This window comes from Electrophorus electricus, chromosome 20 (genome assembly GCF_013358815.1).
Source record: "Electrophorus electricus isolate fEleEle1 chromosome 20, fEleEle1.pri, whole genome shotgun sequence".
Taxonomy (NCBI): Eukaryota; Metazoa; Chordata; class Actinopteri; order Gymnotiformes; family Gymnotidae; genus Electrophorus; species Electrophorus electricus.
Window position 1 is genome coordinate 4,633,220 of NC_049554.1, and position 24,308 is coordinate 4,657,527.

The 24,308-nt window shown below is 41.7% G+C and overlaps 3 protein-coding genes across 9 annotated transcripts in view; 1 reads left to right on the forward strand and 2 right to left on the reverse strand.

Moving 5' to 3' along the window:
- Positions 1 to 6,459, reverse strand: part of acap3b (ArfGAP with coiled-coil, ankyrin repeat and PH domains 3b) — a 55,919-nt gene extending 49,460 nt beyond the window's left edge. For all 4 annotated transcript variants that reach the window (XR_003411516.2, XM_027023062.2, XM_027023061.2 and 1 more), the window contains exon 1: positions 6,272 to 6,459. Coding sequence is in view for 3 of the 4 variants with exons in the window: in XM_027023062.2 (XP_026878863.2) it covers positions 6,272 to 6,318 (47 nt within the window). In the remaining variant the exon portion in view is untranslated. The remainder of the gene's footprint in view (positions 1 to 6,271) is intronic.
- Positions 6,460 to 7,716: 1,257 nt separating this feature from the next.
- pusl1 (pseudouridine synthase like 1) lies at positions 7,717 to 17,253 on the forward strand. Of its 4 annotated transcripts, none has more exons than XM_027023065.2 (8): positions 7,717 to 8,038; positions 8,146 to 8,203; positions 9,440 to 9,627; positions 12,336 to 12,485; positions 13,201 to 13,371; positions 15,592 to 15,646; positions 15,971 to 16,133; positions 16,214 to 17,253. In XM_027023065.2, exons 1-8 carry the CDS (start codon positions 7,980 to 7,982, stop codon positions 16,225 to 16,227), a joined length of 858 nt encoding a protein of 285 aa, XP_026878866.2. In that variant the 5' UTR covers positions 7,717 to 7,979; the 3' UTR covers positions 16,228 to 17,253. The 4 variants fall into 4 exon arrangements, with proteins under 4 accessions (XP_026878866.2, XP_026878871.1, XP_026878870.2 ...); XM_027023069.2 differs by lacking the exon at positions 7,717 to 8,038 and adding an exon at positions 8,459 to 8,561 and having other exon boundaries at positions 8,153 to 8,203; XM_027023070.2 differs by lacking the exon at positions 16,214 to 17,253 and having other exon boundaries at positions 15,592 to 15,623; positions 15,971 to 16,099.
- On the reverse strand, positions 16,425 to 22,340 carry ddx19 (DEAD/H (Asp-Glu-Ala-Asp/His) box polypeptide 19 (DBP5 homolog, yeast)). The gene is made up of 12 exons (XM_027023064.2): positions 22,104 to 22,340; positions 21,464 to 21,518; positions 21,264 to 21,311; positions 21,019 to 21,154; positions 20,776 to 20,868; positions 20,470 to 20,572; positions 20,219 to 20,333; positions 19,819 to 19,996; positions 19,376 to 19,613; positions 19,085 to 19,247; positions 18,712 to 18,903; positions 16,425 to 18,498 (listed from the first exon to the last, which is right to left on the reverse strand). The coding sequence occupies exons 1-12, from the start codon at positions 22,158 to 22,160 to the stop codon at positions 18,437 to 18,439; spliced, it is 1,440 nt and encodes a 479-aa protein (XP_026878865.2). The 5' UTR covers positions 22,161 to 22,340; the 3' UTR covers positions 16,425 to 18,436.
- Positions 22,341 to 24,308: the final 1,968 nt, after the last annotated feature.

A 24,308-nucleotide genomic window follows, 5' to 3' on the forward strand; every position in this document is an offset into this window, starting at 1 on the left:
CACACACACACACACACACACACGCAAAGAAGCTAGCATCCACTTCCAACTCAGAAAGCCTGTTGCCATGGCTGCCAGTGATGAGAAATCGACTGCAATAAGTAATACCTCAGTCTCCTGGGCCTGGCACCGGAAGCTGTACATGTATTCATTCTCTAAGTAGCTTAGTTCAAAGGGAAAATCACATTCTGATAGGACACCTGCTAGAATAAACCAAGAGAAATTTCTGTGGTGTCTGGAGGCTGTGGGTAAAATTAATTTTTACTCAAAATATTAAACAATGCGTTTCTTATGTCAAGTACATACAGCTCTTTTAAAAATGTATTTCTTCTCAAAGAGCAACACCTTTGAACATAGAACAGAAGTCACAGTTACTCCACAGTCCAGGTACAGATAATACACGCCAGTCAGCCCAGCATGCGTTTATCATAAACCATACGCTTTTACATGCATTCCAGAATGCCAATTAAGGAAGCACGTTCATTAGAAACATGTGTTGCATTCTGGGGTTGTGACTCCGTATCTGCCCAAAGTTCACGATGAGAACGAGTGTGAATGTGAGGCCACCTGTGAGCTGGACGAACCTGTTTTGTCGGGTGCACTATGAGATCATCGTTTCATGAAATGTTACCAACATCACGTAATCCTTGCCATTTGAATGGCAACTGTAGGCTACTGTACAAGTAAGAGATTCTATGATAAATAAGTATTCTGGGTACCAAGGTGAAAAGACAAATGACCCATCAAATTGAATGGACCAACTGGCATGACAACACCTACCTGGAGGGATGACAAGGTCTACACAGGGTGGTTTGTGTTAATGTGTGCAGCACAACACTGGTCTGTCTGCTTTCATGTGAGGAGAGGCAGCCAAAGTTTGTGATTCCAGGCAGAGACAATTTACAAGTGTGTGTGTGTGTGTCTGTGTTTCAGAGAGCAAGAGAACCCCATAGAGAGACTAATGAAAAGGTCATCCAGTAGCTCAAACTTACACTTAATTTACATTTCATTAATAGAGCACTGCAGTTTCACAAAGTCAGTTCCATATTCATTAGGAATCATTTGGAATGTTCTGGGCAAAAACAGAACAGTTTCAAGAGAGAGCATTTGGGCACACATCAGCACCCAAACCCTTGTTGATAAGGACAAGAATTCTGATAAGAATAATAATCTGATAAGTCACACTCTAGTAACCAGTGTTTTCTGGTCTCAAGAGAAAAATGGGCAAATAATACAGAACATTTAACTGGATCTCGTATATAAATAGGATAAAAAAGCAAGTCACCCCCTAACCATAACTATTTCTATAAAATTCCTTTATTGAGTTTGTACTTTGTATATTTGTGCAAGAAACTATAAAAGCCTCAGAGCATCATAGATCAGCCCATCTGGTCCAATCCATGCCTTGCTCATATTAGACTTCCTGTCAATGGCTCCTAATAGGACTGAATATTATGCTGTTTGCACTCACAGACATTCTTAGTTGCCTTATATGCGGCATATAATCCCCCCAGCTCCACCTTAGCCTGCCTGGTTCCTGCTATCTGACAGGTACAGGCCTGCAGGTGGAGGCAGGCAGAGGTATATAAACATCAGGCCGTTTGACAGGTGACACGCAGTGCGTGGGAAGATCTTTCTAGAGCATTCCTTAAGATTCTCAGTGGCTCAACTTTGCAGCATTGCACAACAGCCACGGGACTCTGTCTGTCTGTATGTCTGTTGTCCCGTACATGCAAGAGCCTGTCAGCTCAGGGGCGTCGCAACGTGTTTGAACATTCGTGAAATGACTGGTGATACAGAGCATGCCAGGAACACGGAACACTGTTGTTCCTAAATCTGTGATTGTGGTTAAAAACACATGATAATCTACTCTAATATGCTGGATTCTGTGCATTTTTATCTAATACTGTAATATTAATTAGACTTTGAGAGACGAGCGTGAACTTAAATGTTCATGGAAATTGAAAATGGCAGTGATAATGGAAAATGGCAGTGATAATGCAAAATAGCAAAATTCAGTATTCAAAAGGAAGAGGAAGCACATGAGTAAATATCCCTCCGTCTACTTCCTGTGAACAGAACGACAGCAGACACACAAGTAAAGCAACCAATGTGGCTGTCTCGTCTTTGATCCATAAAGTGATCCTTCTCACCAACTCACACTATGTCTTTCATACTACCAATTCAAAAACGATACAGTGTTGTCTGTATATGTCAATGAAACATCTCCAATGTGCTGTTTATGACTAGAATTCTATGCCACTTCAGGTGTCATAAAGCCATCATGTTGCCATTTAGCAGATTGGTGGGATCGGACCTCCAGTTGCTGATTTGTGTTTGCTCTTATGCATGAGAAGAATGTCGCGTGCTGCAGCTCAGCCCAGAATATCCACCTCCCCACGGAGAGTCCCATGTCCACTGGGAGAGCCCGCTGCGCTCGGGTCAAAGGTCGGGACTCTGAAAATCACTCACCACCCCAGAGGCTGGAGGCACGTTAGGCGGTGAAGTCCAAATGCTCTTTGGTTGGGGGGAAACCGTACCCACGCCTCTTTGGTGGAAGGAGGAAAGCAAGAACATAGCCTGCATATGATTGGCTCATATGATTGGCTCATATGATTGGCTCATATGATTGGCTCATATGCGACCTAAACACTCCGCTGCCACAGGAGAGAACGAAGGACTGCAGAGAGGCGGTGGAGGAAATCTCGCGTAGATTCAGACCTCAGCTCATACCAGTCTCTCCTTTCCAAGTTCTCGCTGGAAGTAACATCTGCAAAGTCATCCTACTACAGAGAGAAGTTTGAATCATCATCATCTGATCCACGCAAACTCTTCACTATTTTTTCTTCTCTCCTTAATCCACCCCCTCCTTCCTCATCTCTTACTCTGGAGGATTTTATCATTTTCTTTGAGGAGAAGGTTGCGGCAATCCACCAGCCCTTTTCCTCTGTTCCCACTCCTCCAACTAATGTGCATTCCCCAACATCCAACTCTCTGACTTCTTTTTCTCCTCTCTCCACAGATGAAATTCTTCAACTCCTGACTTCCAGCAATCCGACTACATGTCCGAAGGATCCGATTCCTTCTGCTCTGTTCCAGACAATCGCAAGAGATCTGCTTCCTTTCGTCTCTGTCATCATCAACAATTCTGGATACGTGCCTTCTGCATTCAAAACCGCCAGGGTGGTACCAATCCTCTAGAAGGCCACACTTAACAGCTCTAGCGTTACCAACTACAGATCGGTATCACTTCTCTCTTTCCTCTCAAAAACCCTTGAACGAGCAGTTTGTAATTAATTGTCTCTTTTTCTCACCCAGAACCAGCTGTATGAGCCCAATCAGTCTGGCTACAAACTGGCACATTCTACAGAAATGGCCCTCATAGCAGTAACTGAGAAATTTCTTGCTGCTAAAGCTGCCAAACTGTCATCTGTTTTGATTCTTCTAGACCTTTCAGCAGCCTTTGACACAGTGAACCGCAACATTCTTCTCTCTGTTCTCTCCAGGCTTGGTGTGACTGGCTCTGCTTGGAGATGGTTTCAGTCCTATCTGGAGGGACGGTCCTATCAGGTGACATGGAGAGGATCCACATCCAAACCATGTAGACTCTCTACTGGTGTTCCACAAGGCTCAGTATTAGGCCCCCTTCTCTTCTCTTTGTATACTTGTTCCCTTGGTGATGTAATATCTTTCTCCTACCACTGCTATGCTGATGACACTCAATTATTTCTTTCTACCCTCTGACATGCAGGTCTCCAGACGTATCTCAGCATGCTTGACTGACATTGCACCATGGATGACAGCCCACCACTTGAAGCTCAACCCCAGTAAAACCGAGCTTCTAGATACTCCCAAACCTTACCATGACCTCACTGTTTCCTTTGAGAACTCCCTGGTATCACCCATCCTAGGCTGCCCGTAGCCTGGGCATAACTTTGGACAACCAGTTGTCGTTCTCAACTCATGTTTCTAATCTAACCCGGTCTTGCAGCTTCGTCCTTTATAACATATGAAGGATTCAACCCTTTCTCTCGCAGGAAGCTACCCAGGTACTTGTGCAGTCTCTTGTGAGCTCAAAGCTAGACTACTGCAACTCGCTACTTGCTGGTCTTCCTCTAAGAGCCATCAAACCTCTACAACCTGTCCAGAATGCAGCAGCACGACTGGTCTTCAATCTTCCAAAGTTCATACGTTACTCCACTGGTGCACACCCATTCATTGGCTCCCTGTAGCTCCACGCATCAGATTTAAATCCTTGATGCTGGCCTACAAAGCCAAAAACGGACCAGCCCCTTCATACATGAGGTCAAATGTCAAAGCCCAATCTGTACCTTGAGTACTTCGAACCTCAAGTATGGCTCAGCTTGAAATAACTTGCTTCAGGTCTCCTGGACGACAAGCATCGAGACTATTTTCTGTCCTGGCTCCCAGATAGTGGAATGAACTCCCTTGCAGTCTTCAAACGCAGACTGAAGACCCATCTATTTGCAGAATATTTAAAGAACAATTTACACTGCTCCCATATTGACTAACTAAATTAATACTTATTGTAGGGTATTGTTTATGTTATTTAACAAACTTATTGTTTATAGCACTTATCATTGTTTAAGATAGACCTTATGTATTTTGCACTTCTCGGTATCAGCATTCATCCCTGTATTCTACAGTATTCTAGTTCATCGGTATGTTTGATTCTAACCTACTGTACTGCACTAGGATGTGTTCTATGAGTAAATGACAAAGCACTTTTGTAAGTCGCTCTGCATAAGAGCGTCTGCTAAATGCTGTAAATGTGTAGCCAAGCTGAAAGAGGGAAGAAGGGAAGAGAGGCAGAGATTGATGGACCTGGTTCCAGGCCATGTGGCTTCCATTACTGCGCTGAAAAAGTGTTCCTCTCGCTCCCCACACCCAAGTATGAGGTGGAGATTGCAAGCAGCACTTTTCAAGTGTTACTTATCAATATCTGCATATTGAATTTCTGGGAATGTATTTATCAGTTACCTCGGGGCAAGAGAACTGGTCAGGGATCAGCTTCCACTGTCCGATGGACAATGGACATCAAAGACAAACCTTGAACCTAGGTCTGTATCCTCGGTGAAAAGTTTATTAAACAAGATCCGGGATGTCCAAGAAATATGAGACACATAGCTAATAGATCTTAATAAGGAGCAAGAATGACCTCACCTCAAAACCTCCAGATGGGTATAGAGGAGACATGAGAGAAAATTGTCATAATTGGAACCATGCGTTTGAGGGTGTGAGGGTCTGTTGTTAGGGAAAGTGCTTACTGTTGAGCCACAAGTGCAATTAACCATGTTTTGGTGTGTTTCTGTTATGTCATGTATGGGACACCTATCATGAAAACGATGCACGGATCTGATACGCCTGTCAGAAGGCAATTTGGGAATAATGTATATGTGACGTCTTGACCGTTGCATCTGTTGGAGTATAATTATTTATTTGATTGTATTTTTAAACATGGTACAGTTACTAGATCTACTGATGACTGTCTCTACTAGCCTATTCTGCATGAAATGCAATGTAACAGCCTTGTTATTACATTGCCAAAGAGGAGGTTAACACAATTAACTCACGATCGATCTTGCAGCTTGGAAAGAGGCAGGCAGCAGCCCTTTACATGTCTTCTGTGGAATACAGCCAGACACATCCTATACTAACGCGTGTAAGGGCTGGGATGTAACCACAGCTTTACTGAGACGAGAATGTGCACTGGACATGTGTCCTTTGCATGCCAGTGATTCGTTAATGTCCGTCCAATTTGAGATTCTGCATGGCACTGAATTCTGCGTTACAAACCTACGTTTGGTTGTAATAACCTAGATAAGCAACACGTCTTCTTTTTACGCGAACTTTCCATTTGCGAGTCATGAATCGGTTGTTTGAAATTACACGCGACGCGACTCTCTTTGGGCGAGGGAGCCCCATTAACGAGCGCGCGCATATTCAACTGGTTTCTTAGTGAAACATGACCGAATCACTGCTGGGATCTGAACGGACGGTCAATCATGACCCAATTAACCCACAAGGGGGGAAAATATAACATTCAGTCTGGAGTTTTAAACAACCGTAAAACTGATACGACTCACTTGGACATGGCTGTAAAATCTAGTCTGATTTAGAAGCATCTTATTTTACAATAACATGAAAGCAACCTAAGGGATGTGTTTTGTAAAATTTATTGTCCATCAGGCGACAGCTGTAAAACTGCTTTTCCGAGAACTGACCATTAGCAGAGTCTACAGTGCCTTACCTGAACCTGGGTGAGTCTTTGATACAATCCTCAAAATCCACCGTCATTTTTTCTTTTTAGTCCGGTTTCAGGCAGAAATGTAAAATATCATTGCATACGTTCTTGTCCGTAAGGGTGTCCTTTAAAATGCCGATTCTCTTAGTGTGCGCCGAGCTTCTCTACCCAGCTGAAATAGTGACACTGTGACACTCTGCTCAGAATTAATGTGCTTCAATTTCATGACTGGCCGCCACTGCACCTAAGTAAGGGACTATCGTTAAAGTTCGACGATAACTTAGGGATCACTGGAGACAAAGCGGCCGCCTGTTGTCTCAAATTCTATTCCTCTCGCTGTTGCCCGACAAACATGACTAAAAGTGCATGAACAATCTTCCTATACCTGTATCCTACACAGATTGTACTATTTATAGATAAATAAATAATAGATAAATTATAGACAAATGATGTATTTATAGATAAATACCACACTGGTCTCCAAATAAACAACTAGAATAAGCTAGCTACAGTACCACTTTATTAGACAAGAAGGTGAACCTTTCTGGAATGAAATAGGACAGTGCCCTTAAAATAATCTCTAAAAACAATGAGAAAATAAAATTAAAAGAACACCCTGGAAATGCAAAGCAGAAGCCCCGACACAGAGGAATGTCTACATGCAAGAATCAAAAGCCAAAGGCTTAAAAAGGTTCCAGGTTGTTTTGATATTTCACTGTTTGTGAGCTTTGTAGTTAAACAATGACAACCATGCTATATGGACTAGACTATTATCTTAAATTTGTATCGCAATACAAATGTAAAACACTAATGAATAAATACATTTAAAGTTAACTTGACTGTGCAAACCTGATGGCAACTTTAAGGAAATGTGTTATAGGAAAACTATTATGGCTTTTATTATTGTTGTAGTCGTTTTGCCCATTTTTCACTTTAAAAAGGTCAATGCGAACCATACAGTCTGCGAGTTACAAGACCGGATTTCTTTTTTTATAGGGGCGCAGTTTTGAAGGTAATGATTTGAACTTCATAACAAAAAATAAATAAATATAGCAACGTAACACAATTTTATGCATTACCGCTTGTCACTCCTTATAATAAACGTTCAGAGGTTTTTTAGGTTATTTATAACAAACCAGCACGGCCCCGCCCCCTCTGCATTATGTCATCAAAAAACGCTCGCAGAGGGCTGATTACTGACTCCTGAAGGACCCAGAGAGTTTGTCGCGAACAGTGTTAGATCCATTAGGCAATGCCATATGGTTATCTACGACGTGTTGGGGAATATTTTAAAGCTTGTATAATGCAAAGAACATTTTTTTTAATTGCTTTCTTGTTAATATATTACTAGATTTATTTTTTCCTGCACTTTTTAACATTGATAAGTGAAACTCATCTTTTCTCTACAGGCAAGTGCCCTGGCTTCGAAATGTCTGCCAGCACACGCTGTTTGAACTGTGATCTGTCCACATGTATGGTTGGAGCTGCGTAACATTGAGCTTCTACGTTCATGTTGAACATAATGCTAATGCAGCCGAAAACAGACTTGTTTTTAATTTTATTTTGCTGGGTTTGACTTAGCTAGTGGTCTCGTGGCGTTTGATTTGACTGATCTTCCATTCATGTTCTTCAGTATCTCAATTCTCATTTTATTTTATAGCACCGTAGCGTTAATGCTTCAGGTTAATTAAAAAACCAAACAAAACAAAAGATCATGCAACAAAGCGGTACTCGCTATCTCATCTTTTTTCAGTACATCGGGTCCAAATACAGGTCAGTTAGCCAGCATATGTATTCCGTGTTAACGCTGGCGTGAAATTGGTACAATTCCACCACTCAGTTCGTATTCATATGTATGGTATGTTGTACACTCCCTCCAGTGGTGTGATGAAGGCTCCGTCCCACCAGCCAGTGGAGGGTGTCCAGAATTACTTGGAGGTTAGATTCAAACTTTCCCTTTAAGACACGTCGAAGATGCAGACTGGCCCACATTTATCTTAACCGAGAAAGTCGGATGTTGCTGTTTCGTGTCTGAACGTTTCTCTGCACGTATAATGACTAAATGAATCGCTCTCCCGTGCCGTTGTGCATAAATGCAAAATTCCATTGACATGAAAAACTCTTTTATGGTCACGTATGTATGGTACTTTTCCTGTTGGCATGGGTGTAGATATCTTTTATGTGGTGTCTTAGATTGTCTTCAAGTCTCTGTGAGAGTGCTGTGGGACAGAAATGCTGGCCTTGTTGTTACCACCTCAAAGCTGAGACTAAACTCCAACACCAAATGTTTTTGCCTGTAAGAACACTGTACCAAAACCAGCACCAAATGAGGTCTGTGGAGCTATACCACATGAATGCAGAATGCTCTCACCCATATTGAAAGAAGATGGTTACACAGTATCTTATTTGCTCAGTTAATTCTGTTTAAACATAAAAGCATTTAAAAAGGTAATCTTAAGAACTTTCAGGCTAGCAAAGGAGAATGATATCTCAGTGCATGTCTCCTTGGCTGTAGTTATTTACCCTAGCAACTTGTGGATGTCCACATTAAAGGAAAACACATTATTTTGTGTTAAATGCCTGCACGACACAAGCCGTATCTGCTCAGTCGTGCAGATGAGAGAGATCATATGTGGACAGTTATATATAACCACTATGGCAGATACAAGATCATTTTGTTTAGATTTCATATAGCCATTAGCTCAAAATAAGACCCAATTACCCTTCTGCCTCTACATTCTGTGCATTCACATATAAACCACATATGCTAAGGTGCAGTTTGATTGCCTTTGATTTGCAAATTTTGCTGTTCATGGTTAATTTGTCTCTATTTTTCTAATGTGCATTTCCAGTGGCTTTTAGCATTGTTGTTGGGCAGTATGCAATCGCTTCAGAGGACCTTCATCAACTGGGCAAGCAAAGTGCACATTACTAATTAGTATTAATTCAGAAGTACTTTGCTTTCCCAGCTGATGAAGGACCTCTGTCCAAAATGGCCTGGTTTTCCTGAATCTTGAGTGTCAAACACATCTTTCACTATATACTTTAGAGAAAATACAGATTTGTTGGGGTCATTGAGCCCAAGGCAGCCTTCATAGTTCCCATGTGTAAGATGAATTTAGTCGTTTACGCTTCTGGAAAATTCCCCTGTTTGTGTTGTTTTCTCCCCATTAGAATGCAGTGGGAAAGCTGAAGCCTCTGAATGGACCGTCGGTGTCTATTTCCAGTCGAACCGACACGGGTGTGCATGCGCTATCCAACTCTGCACATCTAGACATTGTGCGGAAGGAAGGCAAGCCTCCTTTCACGGAACAACTACTGATAGATGCCTTAAACTTCCATTTACAGCCAGAACCCATCAGGTGAGAACTCAACCGAGCCATTGGCTACAATGGCTATTTTAAGATTGATGAGTTTGTAAGGAATTTAATTTGAACTTGCTAAAACATGGAGCCTGCTATTGCAATGAAATTAATTTTCCATCTATGCTGAGCCTAGTTTTTTTTTTTTTATCGGAGAAGACCACAGCATTGAGCGATTTATTCTTGTCTTGAACCAACCGTCCTGAAGTAACTATTAGGTATGCTGGAACAGGCTATGCACTAAAATGTGGTGCATTTCTGAACCAGGTTCAGCTCATCATATGATCATCAAGACCAAGGTCAAGTTTGATTGGTTGGCTAAGAATGAAGATCATGTTAAATCAGAGCCCTCAACTCCAGGACTTGGCAGCTCTGGAATACTGTCAGCAGATATTATGAGATCAAAAATATCAACTACATTGCTAATATATCATGTATTAGAATATTCCTTTAATTCTAGGACATGATAATATGCTGTTTCAAGTCTGGTGTCCCTTTTTTATTATATATCTCAAATGAAAAATGTGTTGTTCAGTCCAACGTCTGTTACTTAGATCTTTCTCTGGTGGTGAATGTGTGACTCAATAGCTGAAACGTTTTCCATATGCAGATGGAAGAGGGTTATGTGGTGTCACTAATTGTGAGTTTTTCATGTCAGGTTTTCTCTCTCCAACTTTCTCTGCGCCCCCTCACTCTCTCTTTAGACGCTGATCGGATCGTCTCCAGCTCCTAAAAATATGTCAGTTGTCAGGCAGTGTTAAGATTAGAGGGTATATTTATGTGGTCAGTTCTTGGGAAGCAAAGTTGGAATGTTTTGGGCAGAACTTCTTGTAATGAATTGTTGGTATTACTGCACTGGTGAAACCATTCTGCATTTTTTACATGCCTAAAGACATTCCATCTGAAGGGATATATTCCTTCAAAAGCCTATTAGTTAGATATGGTAAATATAAGAATATGCTGCTTCAGTAAAGTTTACCTATATGGATCAGTTTCATTGTTATCACGGACCCGTGTGAGACAGGAGTTTGGTTCTTCAGCAGGAATAAGAGTTTCAGAAGATGAGTTAGAAGCAGGGGAGTGTTAGGATGTGATCAAATTACATATTACAGCCATCATGACCTTTACAGCCTCAGAGATGATCATTAGCGGTCCTTGGTTCTAAAATGAGATTTATACTTAATTGACATCTTTCAAGTCAGGGAAGAACATTTCTTAAAAGTATACTGGATAAAATGAATCCATTCTTCAGTAGCACATTGCCTGGTTAACTAAAATTCTTCAAAACTGTCTTAATGGGTAGGAGCCACATTAAATGACCAACTCTATGTAGGTGGCCCCTTTAGTTCTGTGGTGGTGAAAGAGGATACAGGTAAACGCGCATGTTGTTGCACTTATGGTTTGTTTCCAGGAAGTCCCCGTTTTTGACTGGTTGTGTCAACATTTACAGCCTCAAGATGGTATAAACATGGGCACTGTCATAGTAGCAGATGCACACATCAGGTAAATGAACCAAAGGTAACAAACCTTTGGTGTAGATTATGCGTTGATGAAAGCACTGTCAAGCAGGTGGGTGTAGTGTCAGCATGCAGTGTAGCTGCTGAGCATTTCAGTTTGTATATACACGTTCAGACTGTCATTGCATCCAATAGACTCTCCTCAGTGGAATCTACAGAGAGGGTAACGTCAGCCATTCTGTGACAGTCCCCTTTTCTCTTATGCCATAAACGGGTTTTTGTGGGGGGGGTCTAATGGGAGGGTGATAGACAGGTCCTTTCCCAAGGCCTCATGGGATTGCACTGTATAACTGTTTAATGTAGAGTGACGGCTATTGTGTTAGTCTGTAAAAGGCCCTTGGGCTCTCAAAGGGCTGGACGCCCAACATATGTTAGTGTAGAGAATACTAATGATGATGACCACCAGCAGTGTAGCTGACTGCAATTGTGGTCAACATGTTATATATGTTGTGTTGTATATGTATGGGTTTGTATATTATCTGTAATGTACAGACCATTGTTATAGTCATTTAAAATATATGCTGCGCATATCGACATATAGTTTTTCATGAAAAATTATACCAAAACTGAGACATACCTCATGGCCAAGATACTAAAAAGACCAGACCAGCAGGAGAAGCAATCCCAGTCCTACAGTTTAGTTCCAGATATACATGGTTCAAGTGCTGCAGGACCCTGATCAACTGGGTTGAATGTGTTAGATTATTCCTCTTAAGCAGCGTTGGGATCCATTGTTTAATGGTCAGTTGAATAAATCGTCTAAAGAGCTCTAATTAATAATTGAATAGATGTGGCTATCAGTCACCATTATCTTTTCATCTAGAACTCCGAGCACGTTTGTCTATATTGAACAGGGTCTGTCTGCCAATCAATAACGCCTCCTACCATAAAGAGACGCCATCGTTCTTGTGACGCACACTTTGAAAAATCCATTAGCCCCATGCTGGAAGCGCACATTAAAACCTTGATTTCACCAGCCTTCAGTTATTAGACATTTAAGTCTAAATGTTTCATACAGTTTAATGCTTCAAAATGAACCTTAGTTGAAACAATTTTATCAGGAATGCTGGCTTCAAAAGTAATTACGTTTTGAGTGTTTCTTAGAAATCGGAGACCGGTATTATTAAAAAGCCACAGCATCCTGCATTATAATGTAAAAGTGCAATTGTGCATTTGTTCCCTGGTTAACAGAATCACGAGAGCTTACCGTGTGCGGGGAGACTTCCACGCACGCTATCGTGCCGTGTCAAGAACCTACATCTACCGCTTGGCCACAGGGGTTCAACATCACACGGAGCTACCCGTAACGGAGAAGGATTTATGCTGGGCGTTAGGAAACACGTGAGTAGTAGGTCCTGTTGCTCCTCTATGGGTCTCTGCTGAAGCTCCAGCCTACGTGTTTGAGTCCAGGTCCCTACAGAGAGAGCAGCAGACCGTCTCTGCCATCAAAAGAACTGTACATGAATTATTAACCCAGACAATCAATGGGTGACCGGGGGAGGGGGGCTATCGAGAGCTGTCCTGAGGAAGGTGACCATGTGGCTCTGGAGGCGGGCATGCTCAGGGGACGCATTTTTGTGGAGTGTGTCTGGGCAAAAGCTGGAGCCTGACACCTGGTCTCCCGAGACGATGCGTGCATGTTTAACGCAGCTTTTCTCTTCCACGCTCACTTTTTGGGAGAAAGTAGGGCAGGATGAGCTGCAGGCCGTTGGTTATGCAAGAACCCCCCCCCCGCCCCACACACACACACACTCGCTCTCTGGATGTCTCCCACACACACACTCCCTCCCCTGTTCTCATTCATAATCACCCATGTTCTCGATGTGACTCTGAGAAGACTCTGCTTTTATTTCACTCCTTGACTCCTGGCTTTCTTTATCTGATCCGACTGACTTAATAGCATTTGAATCCTTCCTTTGATGAAACACCAGTGAAACGCATTTTTAGCCTAATGCAATTAAAACCAACACTGCAAATAATTACAGACCAAGGGTGGCTTTTTTTTTCTTTTTTTCCTTATTCCCCACGCCGCTCCTCTGTCTTGCCCTCCCAACAGGGAGCTGAACGCGGATGCCATGCGGGAGGCCGGCGCCATGCTGTCGGGCACGCACGATTTCAGTACCTTCCGCGCCATGAGCACCGATGCCCCCTACAGGAACCCTGTGAAGACGCTGGAACTGGTGCAGGTGCAGCCAGGCCTCTCGTTCAGCCAGCGGCACTTCCACAGGTACGCACGGGAACGAACGCATGCGGAGCTTGAAAGCCCCTGCGTCAGGAATGGTGCGGATCAAAATAGGAGAGCATTCTGGTTTGTGCACAGATGTGCTCATATGATGCACCAGAATCTAGATCTAAATGAAATGAGTGAAATATTTGATTCCATTAGCTGATTCCATTAAAAGCCTGGCCTTTTTATCTGGGAGTCGTACCACTGCAGGGGTAAACCAAGGTGTATTAACAGGGACTTAAAGGGCACTGTTGCAGTAAGAGCTGCTCTATGGGGGTTACAGCATATGGTCCTGAAAGTTCACTCCAAAGCTCCACTGCCAAATACCCTTTCACCCTGTCAAGTTTTAAGAACAAAAACATGTTCCACTGTATTATGGCAGCAGATGACTAGATGGGAGGCAGCAAGCCAGCTCTCTTTGGGAAATCTCTACACTGGTCTTTTCAAACTCTGCTTGAGATCAGTTGAATACCCCTTTGTTTAAAACAGTGTGTAACATGTCGAAAATATCAGCTGCTATTCTCAAAGTTATTGGGTCACATTTTTAGTATCAGTTATCGGTATGTTTTCTCCAAAGTTGTGTATGATGTAAAATTAGTGCAGGGCTGACTCATACAGCACTGGCAGTCTGTTGACAGTGACATTTTGGGAGACAGTATTTGAAGACTGTTGCTAGGTAACAGGTACCGAGCAGGAGAGCGATGCTGTACGCATTTGGGCTCGGCCGGTGTGGGGGGAGGTGGGACTGGAGATGAGCCAGCACATGTGGGAAAATTCTCAAAAAAATTATCTTGTTTTTATGGATGGGGTCGCATCTTTTGAACAGAGGGCTTAATATTTTCATTTCATATTTGAGTAAAATATGACTATTGAAACTAACCCTTGAGCAGTTGTTTAAACATCTTTGCAGATGTCATTAGGAAGTGATTGGCTTATATGTTGAACACGGAGGCACAACAGGAAACGTTTTTGGTGGCTTGATTAGGGTCATTTATGAGCCTTTTCACATGAGACTGCTGTGAGATGCTGAGATCATCTGCTTTTATTTAACGCTAACGTGGCGTAGAATCGACCGCTCACAGGACCCACAGAACATGAAACTTGCAAGTAGCTGAACCACAATGTTCTCCACAAACATAAAAATCTCATCAAGTAGTCAGTGATTCACTTGCAAGCGATATTTAGCACCCCTTCCTACATATTAGTGGTTTACTCTTACTCTGTTACGAGTTGTTCTCGAGACGTTTGTTGAGCTCTTGTACGCGAGCTGTCTTATCCCGTAGCCTCCGCATGTGACCAGGCTCGTAGGAACGTTGCAGGGCGAGGCTGGAAAGGATGTAGGCAGTGCTGGTGAATACCTGAAAGCAAGCAGGTTTGTGTGGCTTCCTTCAGTTGTTCCCAAATTACACGGAGCAGTGCATGTAACTGGAGACACGACTGCTCAAGTGATTCTACAGGACCGGTTGGCTCTGCTGCTGTAAAAGTTAGCAGTATCCTGCAGCGATTAGGGAAACCATAGTGTTGACACATTTAATGACACACATTTCTTATGTTTTCAGTTTCATATATAGTACAGAGACTGCTCGTTGTTGAAATAAAAGCAAATTAAAATTGATATGTTTATCAGCCTTCTCAGAGCCTGATGTAATATTGGGTCTGTGTTTATTGCCATAGCTGGTATAGAGGGTATTCTTTCTCAATCAGTATATCAGGTTCATTTGTGTCTTTCACTGTGTCCTTGTTCACACAATGCCAACAGTAGATTATTAGCTAGATTGGTTTAATCTGTGGAGATGAAGTGGGATATGCAGGACTCCTCTGTTTATTCTCACTGCCAGGCAGCTGTTTGTGCTACAACACCCTCCTGTTTTGAAGTGCATCGACTGCAGATTTATGAAATACATCTAATTAAGAAATTTGCACTATTAAAGGACTATTTTTGGTTCTACACTTCACTGGTTAAAAGGGCAATTCCAATTTGTTTTGCAAATTAACTGAAGTTAAGACTTAAATAGTCCAGATCCAGTCCAGCTAATGTTTTAATGCCTGTTGGATCATTTCGTGTAAGTATGATCAGTTAAGACAGATGCTATTTTTAGTTTTTTATCAGAGCACAAAAGGCACACAGGTACCCTGGCATGTTGCTAGTTAACACTAGAGATAAAATGAGATTAAAATGATTTAATGTTGCCCTTTCGTCTGTTTTGTGTTCTTTTTCAGAGACCTTCAGTTTTGGGAGCTCACTTTTAAAAGTAGGTCCTTTTTATACAAACAAGTAAGTGCTCGCGACTAAGCACTTGCATCAGTTCTGCAGTGTGTTTTGCGCCTCCTTGTGTTCAGTGTGATACATTTTAACATGTCGATACCTAGACCAGGCTCGTGTATCGTACACGTGTTGCACACGTGTAGGTAAAACTTCCTGTAGTGATGTGGACTTGCTGTCATCACATACCTGACCTCTAATTCCTGCTAAACTACTTTTTAACATAAAACGGGTCCAGAAATCAGACTCCTACTGTTTTTCTGTTTTCCTTTGTTTGTTTTTAAGTACGAGTCTAAATACCAGTGGGAAGTCACTCTGGGGAAACTTTTGGCTTAGGTACGAAGGATGACTGGGGCGTTGGTTGCAGTTGGCCGGGGTAAACTGTCAATCAGTCAGCTGCAGGAGCTGTTGGACATTCGTGACTCTAAGGCCTACCCACAGAACACAGCAGCGCCGCCCTGCGGCCTCTTCCTGACCGACGTGGAGTACGATGACGCCGGTAAGACGCGGTCCCTCCCTGCACATGTCGACTCAGCAATCCTTCAGTGGTTTCATTCATATTCACTTTTTCCTGCACAGATCTGATGTCGTAAAGCTAAATAACAGAACCTGACTGGGAAGCAAACCCATGCAAACAGGAACATGTAAACATGTCTGGGGATGGTCAAATACCTTTGACCCTTTACTACTTACTTATGATTAAATGTATATCATAGTAAATGTCAGGCAGTCACTTAATTACAGAGACTTGTATATTCCTGCATATTAAAAAAAGTCACTTGCTAAAAGATGAGTATTTGAGTTTTATTCTAACATATCATTCAGACATGTCACCACACACAATCCTGTGTTACTGTATTCCTCTGAACTGGTCACTATGTAACTGCTAACAGGAAGCATACAACATATAATTCATAATACATTCAGTGCAACAACCAGGCATCCGCTCTCCCACTCAAGACTGTTTTGTTTTGTTTTTGTGTGTGTGTGTGGTTGGTTTTTTGTCATTTAACATTCAGCTGAGGTCAGGTCGAACTTGGAAATAGGACGGCATTTTCATAATTAATAAGATTAATTGGCTAAAGATGCTTGGGTGTCTCTTGAAAGCCAATTGCAACTGCACCACCATGGCTAACGAGAGAGCTAAAATAATCTCAAAAGGTTTGAGCTGAAGAGACTTTGACCGCAACGGGAGGTCTCGCACTACAGGAAAACAACCTTCTCGGCCATAATCAGACAGACAGATCTCATCCTTGAAGTATAGACGCATGGAATCAGACCCTTTTTGTTGTTGTTGGGAGCGCTTTTGTATACTCCCCAAAAAAAGGCTCACAAGCTGCTTGTGTAAACACATCTGATCAGGAAAAACATTAAAAACCCTCATCAGATTTAAAACATTGAAGTGCAACATCCAAACAAAGATTACATGTAGGCAAAGGCTCATGGGAATGTTTTTCCAAATAGCAGCTAGTTTTACTAAGGGTTGACATGCCTGTCAAATTTTATTTGTTTAATTCTTTTTGGTAAAACTACTCAAATATTTTTAAAGGCAACATCAGAAAAGGACTCGGCTTGGACAAAGTAACAGCAACTTAATGAAAGCATAAGTTATCAATTATCACATTCAAGCATTTCTTCCCCATCAATAAAAATACAATTTAAAATGATGTAGGGCCTTGAGTGGAAAAAGAGGTTTGGGTGCCAAAAACAAACAATTTCACTGTTCTGGCTCCCTGGGAGTACGTGCGGCACACTGAGGGTTCAATCGCTGCCTGAAAGCCCATTTTTAACATCTAGAATCATTTTAAACGGTGACACCATAGCAAGGTAAGACAGCCATCCATATCTGCTTCATGTGAGCAAAGCCCAACTCCCACAACACCGGGGCAACGTCCGCCACACAATTATAGTTACCCTTTATTCTCCATTTTAACTGCACCATCAGTATAACTCTTCACTCTTTGTACTTCCTAATTCAAATCCAACATTGTTTCATGTACAGTTTCATACACAACTGACCTTGCCTCCATTTTTCATTAAGGGCAGTACCGGTAGTCTTTGGCTACTCAATAGCATGATGTTACACTTTTAACTTTGGCAACTGCATTTCTACGGGTTCAGGGCCAATGATAGCCATTATTACCATTAGCACTGACGTTCTTGAGGTATTAAATTTGAGCAATATAATCACAATAAAAACTTTACCATTTTAAGTCTCAACTACAACAGTAGTCTTCTCAAATGACTGTAGAGAGATCAGTACTTCAGCCCCTTATTTAGAGGGGCTCAGTTTCTAATGTAGTTGCATCCAGATCTCAAAATATAAAAGTACATAGTTAAAAATATTAAAATGTACATGTTTACAGAACCACTGGAGAGTGAACACTGCAGACTGTGGAGGTGGCCAATGCAACCACTTGCAAGTCCCTCCAATACCTGATAGAGTCCAATATACAAACAGCAGGGGGGGAACAAAAACACAACGTGAATAGACATTTTCTCCCTTAAATTTACCAGATGGCGTGACGACAATGAGCAACAAAAGACGTGCCCTCTACGAGAACCAACAACGCGCTGGCGTTCATCTCACACGCAACAGAGAGACTACACATATGGATTTTATTAAAGAAGTACAAAGAGTGAAACGGGCTCGTGTTAAAACCTGTAAAAATGCCGCCAGAGAAGCACCATCTCCACAGCTTCTGCAGATGTGCCCCGACGTGGCTCTGCGCTTATCCTACGCATTTAAACTTCTGCTGCACTGCGTTTTTGCAGTGAGGGAAGACGCGGCTTCCTTCTCCCTCAGTTGGCGATTTTCTCAATTTCGTCCAAATCGTCTGTGTCCAGCCTCTCGATTTTCTTATCTGTGCAGAAAGAGAAAGATTTCACCGTTTTAGTTTTTCCCAAAACCTTGAAACAGTGTAGGGGCGTGCACACAGTGCTTAGAATTGCCGTTATAGAACTAAATGGACAGAAACGATTACTGTTCATCCATATATTTATCTTGACAAATAAGCTCTGTAATAAAATGCACTTTCAACTAACCCACAAAGACACTTGAATCCAGTTTAACGTACCGAAATGGTCTTGAATGCGATTCAGTATGTTCATACTGAACTTGCTGTCCACCATATTGATCGCTAGGCCTCTCTTGCCAAATCGCCCCGTGCGTCCAATCCGGTGCAAGTACGTCTCATTGTCTGGGTTACCGTCTTTATCCACTGGCAAATCAAAATTTATAACCACAGAAACCTGCTCCACATCAATACCTGTTGACCAGATTCAAAACAAAATGGGTGCAAGTGTAAACATTGATGGCAGGATTAATCAAAATGCATTAATATTTGAAAAAATATATAGATATTTAAATAGGTTAGCAAATACCAAGCTACGTAAAGACTTAGAAAAACAACATGATCCATGTAACGTTACAGGGCAGGTGGTTTTCACCTCTGGCACAGACGTTTGTGGTGACCAGGACTTTTTCCTTGCCGTTGCGGAATCGGTCAATGACGGCGGCTCTTTGCTCTACCTGCATCTCTCCGCTAAGCAGCGCCACCTGGTGGCCCTCCTTGGACAGCTCTCCTGCCAGCCACCCTGCCGTTTTCCGGGTCTATGACCAAACAAAGGCAGACGTCGCATTTCACGTTTCTGCGCGGTTCGCTTTCAGTTCAGCCAGAGAAGAACGGACACCGTTCGGCCAAAGTTCTGACGGGGGGAGAGAGAGCGCCGTGATCTTACGTGGCAGAAGACCATGGCCTGTGCAATAGTGATAGCGCCGTAGATGTTGCACAGGGCTTGGAACTTCTCCTCCTTGCAGTTGCACACCACGTAGTACTGCTTGATGGTGTCGAGCGTCTCCTCCTCGCGCTTCAGTTTGATTACGTTGGGATCGGGGACGATGCGCTTGGCAAAGTTCCACACCGACTCCTCAAACGTGGCCGAGAACAGGAGCATCTGGCAGGATTTGGGCAACATCCTGAAGAAGGGGAGGCAGGACACAAACTAAGATTATGATAGAGATTATTGAAAAGAGTGTGAAACCATGAAATTACCCCAGGAGTAATTACAGAAAGGTAATCTTAAAACACCAACCTCTGAATCTCAAGGCAGTTGGAAACAAACAGCCTTCGCCACAATACAATTCCTACAATTTCTTATGGAGCACACTGTTGCCTACAGACCTCTGGATACGGAGGCTCTGGTCCAGGTGACCCTGTGTGGCAATCATCACATCCGCCTCATCCAGTACAAACACTTTGATCTTCTTGGGGTCGATGAACTTTAGCTTTTGACACCAGTCCAGGACAGTGCCAGGGGTGCCGATCACAATCTGCTCCTGGAGTTTCAGCCCTTTCTCCACTGGATGAAATCACACACCAACGTCAGCAAGACAATCAAATCACATGCAATCACCATGAGCAGCAATAGAGAATGCCAAATTTCCAAAATCATACAACACTATTTTTCACTATGACAACATGCCTACACAAGATCCAGTGAGTATGTCAGCAGATGTAGAACAGGAGAATTATTTCAGCAACATGAAAGTTTGCTATAATTATGACCAATAAGCAAGCTTACATTTGTTTCCTCTGATTGCATACATTAATTTGACTTCAGGATAAAATTGCCCCATCTGCTCGATGACCTTCCCGGTCTGGAGGGCAAGCTCATATGTGGGAGACACACACAGACACTGAGAGAGAGAGAGAGAGAGAGAGAGAGAGAGAGAGAGGGGGGGGGGGGGAAAAATCACTTTTGCTTCAGGGCAGAGTAAACGTTAAGCATCTCATCTCCCCGGCCTGCGATATAAAGGAAGCAGGTGGCCATACCTGAGGCCATTTGTTGCTGGGATCCACGTGACTGAGCATGGCCAGGACGAAGGCTGCAGTTTTACCCGTGCCTGACTGAGACTGAGCTATCAGGTTCTGTGGGCTAAAGGAACCGCATCGTTAAAGTGCGTGTTGCCCATGCACTCATGCATGTCTCTGTTACAGACTGTGTGTACTAAATCCACTCTGTATCCCATGCTTGTAAAACCTCTCAAGAATCAAGCAGCACAACTGACAAAAACCAAAAAAAACAAAACAACCTCTGAACAATCTGCTCAATTAGTGGAGATTCATTTTCAAACCTACGGTTCAGCAAGCATCATGGGCAAAGCGTTTTCTTGGATTTTGGAGGGTCTGTTGAAGCCCATGGCATAAACTCCCTGAAGCAGCTGGGGTTTCCTGCAGAAAACAATGACATCAAAAATAACTTTTTTAAAGCATTATTAACCAAATGACCAAACATAAAAACAAGACATCTTATATTCCTATAGACTAGTAAATTCTGCCTTAAGACATTTAATTTTGATGTGATCACAAGGGTTAACTCACAGTCGCAGTTCCTCAAATGACTTGACAGAGTATAGCGGCGAGTTTGGATCTCTCTGCAGGACTTCTACTTGATTGGTAGTATTCACTAGATTGCTTCGTATCAATTTATTCAACAGCGACTGAGCTGCTTTGTCCTCTGCAATCCAAACAGCAGTGAGTCAAAAATACCCGCACACAAAATACACTAAAATGGAAAAAAAGTGTCAAGATGACAAAGTGGATTTAACAGAGAAATAAAAGCCCACCTTTGTCATCGTCCTCTGTTTTATCACCATCTCCCTCTCTTTTAGCACCTAATTAAAACCAAAATAATATTTTTAAACCTGGAATTTTTTTGATTTTTTTTTTTTATGGAAGCATACAACATATAAAACAATGCAGAAGAAAAATCAAAGATATAAAAGGAAAGTGTTTAATAAAATGCATAATAAAATCTTATTTTCACCATTTTCCTCTGATTTTGGTTTGCCTTCATTTTCATTTAACTGAAGGTTGCTTATCTGCAAAGAGGAAAAAGCCCTTTACTTATACATTAATAAGTATTTGCACATATCCAGATGGATGCTGGCATTCTTCAGGTGGCACTGATGATGGTGCATCACAACTGGAAGAGTGTCAGTTTCACGGGATTAATCTGTGGAGTAAAGCCAAGATACGTCGAGTACCTAGATCATGTCCTGACTGCAGACCTACACCTTCAGCCAATGAAAAAAAAAAATCCTTCCCTCCTAATGAACGGCCGTTGTTTTTAATATCTTTCTCCAAATATATGGCTATTGTAAAATTATAATGGATAACTTAACAGTGAGGCTACGGATGCCTAAGAACAACAGACCACCAACAGCTACTCAAACGTAGAGGAGAAGTTAAGAGACGGGGGAGCCAGTTAGCCACTTAGCTTAGCCGGCCAGCAAGTTTGATATAAGCCAAGATAGCCAGCAGATGCTTTCAGTTTAGCTGGACAGAGCTCAGACTTAGCGAACTACTGGCATGGTGGAAAGCTCTTAAGTTTGTACGGGCCAGTTCTACATGGATTGGCTGTTTTATTAGTTCAGAAACACAGGCCCTGTTCTGGAGAAGCTTACCGACTCGGCCGCGGCCTCTTGTTCATCGACAGCTAGGGCCCAAGAGTCCGTCGCCATGTCCGCAACTTAAATAAAACCCTTCTGATTTAAAACACGTTTGCTGGAGTCTAACGGCTCGCGGTTAAACTCGGAAAGTTAGACAACGACTTAAATGTTTGTAAAAAGTACGTAAAAGAAACAATTTCGCACAATGGCGTGCGGCTGCCAGACTTCCAGAAGGTGTACTGCAATCACATATCCGGGCGGATACACAGTCACATTTATAAGTCGTTCCTATTAAAGACGGACTAGGGGTGGGGCAAGGATCCATGCTTTCAGCACCTAACTGCAATAGCATATAAATGCTTTTTGTTATAAAATAGCAAACGCATGCATTCATGAAAAGGATGAACTTCTCTGAGGATCTTTAAAACAAAACTAACTACAGGTTCCCAGCGCGGTAGGCACAGAACATAACAAAAGTTACGAAAGGCGACCTTTGACTAAGCGCTGCAATTTTTAAATAATTTTAACAAGTATTGCATATATACAAATGTTTATTCATATAATATAAAATATGTCCATTGTCAATTATTGAAATAAAACTATTTTTTTTCTTTTTTCTTTAAATAAACCATCTGTTGGAGTTGTTTCATGCATACAGCAAACTCGGAAGGTTTTCATTTTTGGTTGTCTGCTGATGTTTGTACGTGTGTAAATAATGAAAACCGTTGTAAATAATGACACCGTTGTCTACCCACACAGAAGAAATATAGTTTAGCCTCATAACAAGCTTTTAAAAAACATCAAATAAGTTTTATGCAACATGTTTTTAAAGAAACTGCATTTTTCTTCTTTTTTGTGCCTTGAAAAAAAAGACTGATTTCATCATCAGGTGTGTGAGTGTGTGATATCTGACTGTAAAGCGTCCTTGAGTTTAAGAAAGGCGCTGAATAAATGTAAATAATAATAATAATAATCATCATCATCATCATCATCATCAAAAAGTTCGTGCATGGCTTGATGTAGAATTTTAAAAGTGGACTATAGTTTGTGTATATTCATTGTACGTTCCTTTGTGTGCGATCATTAAAACACGTTAACCTTCCGAGTTTGTCGTTTACACCTACCGTTGTTTGCAGCTTTACAGTACTAGGCTCAGTTTGGACTGTCTAATCATTTGCAAACACGTTCTAATTAAATAGCATGTGAGATACGCAGGTATCTGACCGTATATAGAGGGCTTACGTTCAGTATTAACTTTACTAATGGTAGATAATAGCACTCCGCAAACAGACTGCTCAGTAGTCTTCATTTTACATTGTATGTAACTTATTATAGGCACGTTGTATGGCAGACATGACTTAGGAAGGTTATTGCCCTATATATGTTGAGCTGAGGTATCTAGATAAATATTTGTAGGCTGACAGTTTTTTAGAGTTTGGAAAATAAATATTGAAGACAACCGTAACCTCCCACTGACTGTGTTTTCAACTCTTTGTTTCTCTGCCGTCACTGAGTACACTCCTACACACAGATGATCCAAATCATAATATCAGATAAAGACAGACATATTTAACATACACAGTATTTTACATTGTGATATTTTTGTTGAACAAATGGTTTAAACTATCAAGATTGTTGATTTAAAAAAAACACGAGTGTTTTGAGCATTACAATACAGATTGATTCGTTATATGCAGTATAGGATGATCTAAACGGTTTTCAGGGATTTCAAAAGAAAAGTTGTTGAGACTCCATAATACTGGAAAGAATTAGCAAAAATGGGGCCGGAGAGGGAAATAATAAATTCAAAAAAGTTTGATGAGTGAAAAAATCCATTTTGCATTCAATATTTAGTGTATGGAATAAAATAGACTAATGCTAAATGAACAACAGAAACAAAATAAAACCTTGGAGTCAAAGTAAACAAGGCAACAGGCCCAGGAGACGAGGGACTACAAACAAGGGATAGGTGACCAAGGTGGCCATAACAGTGATTCCATTGTCATTTGGACAGATACCTGAAAATATTATGCATTAAATAAACAATAATTTTTAAACCTAAGGTGTTATTCAATAATAGTAAATGGTTGTCCATCAACACGGTTAGATGAGTGCAAATCAGTTTCTCATAGCCAAAATTAAGATGAAAAAGAATTTCCAATGGTGATTCAATAGTTTAGGCTACATTTGATTAATATTTGGCAAACTTATTGCTCAGCA

What these genes read in the sequence shown, in the direction of transcription:
- pusl1 (XM_027023065.2), top strand. Translation starts at nt 7,980, where the DNA reads ATGCAACAAAGCGGTACTCGCTATCTCATCTTTTTTCAGTACATCGGG. An exon ending in TACATCGGGTCCAAATACAG is followed by an intron (nt 8,039 to 8,145) that starts GTCAGTTAGCCA and finishes CACTCCCTCCAG; the next exon opens with TGGTGTGATGAAGGCTCCGT. An exon ending in GGTCCTTTTTATACAAACAA is followed by an intron (nt 15,647 to 15,970) that starts GTAAGTGCTCGC and finishes CTTTTGGCTTAG; the next exon opens with GTACGAAGGATGACTGGGGC.
- ddx19 (XM_027023064.2), bottom strand. Translation starts at nt 22,160, where the DNA reads ATGGCGACGGACTCTTGGGCCCTAGCTGTCGATGAACAAGAGGCCGCG. An exon ending in TCATTTGAGGAACTGCGACT is followed by an intron (nt 20,869 to 21,018) that starts GTGAGTTAACCC and finishes TGTTTTCTGCAG; the next exon opens with GAAACCCCAGCTGCTTCAGG. An exon ending in CACAAACGTCTGTGCCAGAG is followed by an intron (nt 18,904 to 19,084) that starts GTGAAAACCACC and finishes TCTGGTCAACAG; the next exon opens with GTATTGATGTGGAGCAGGTT.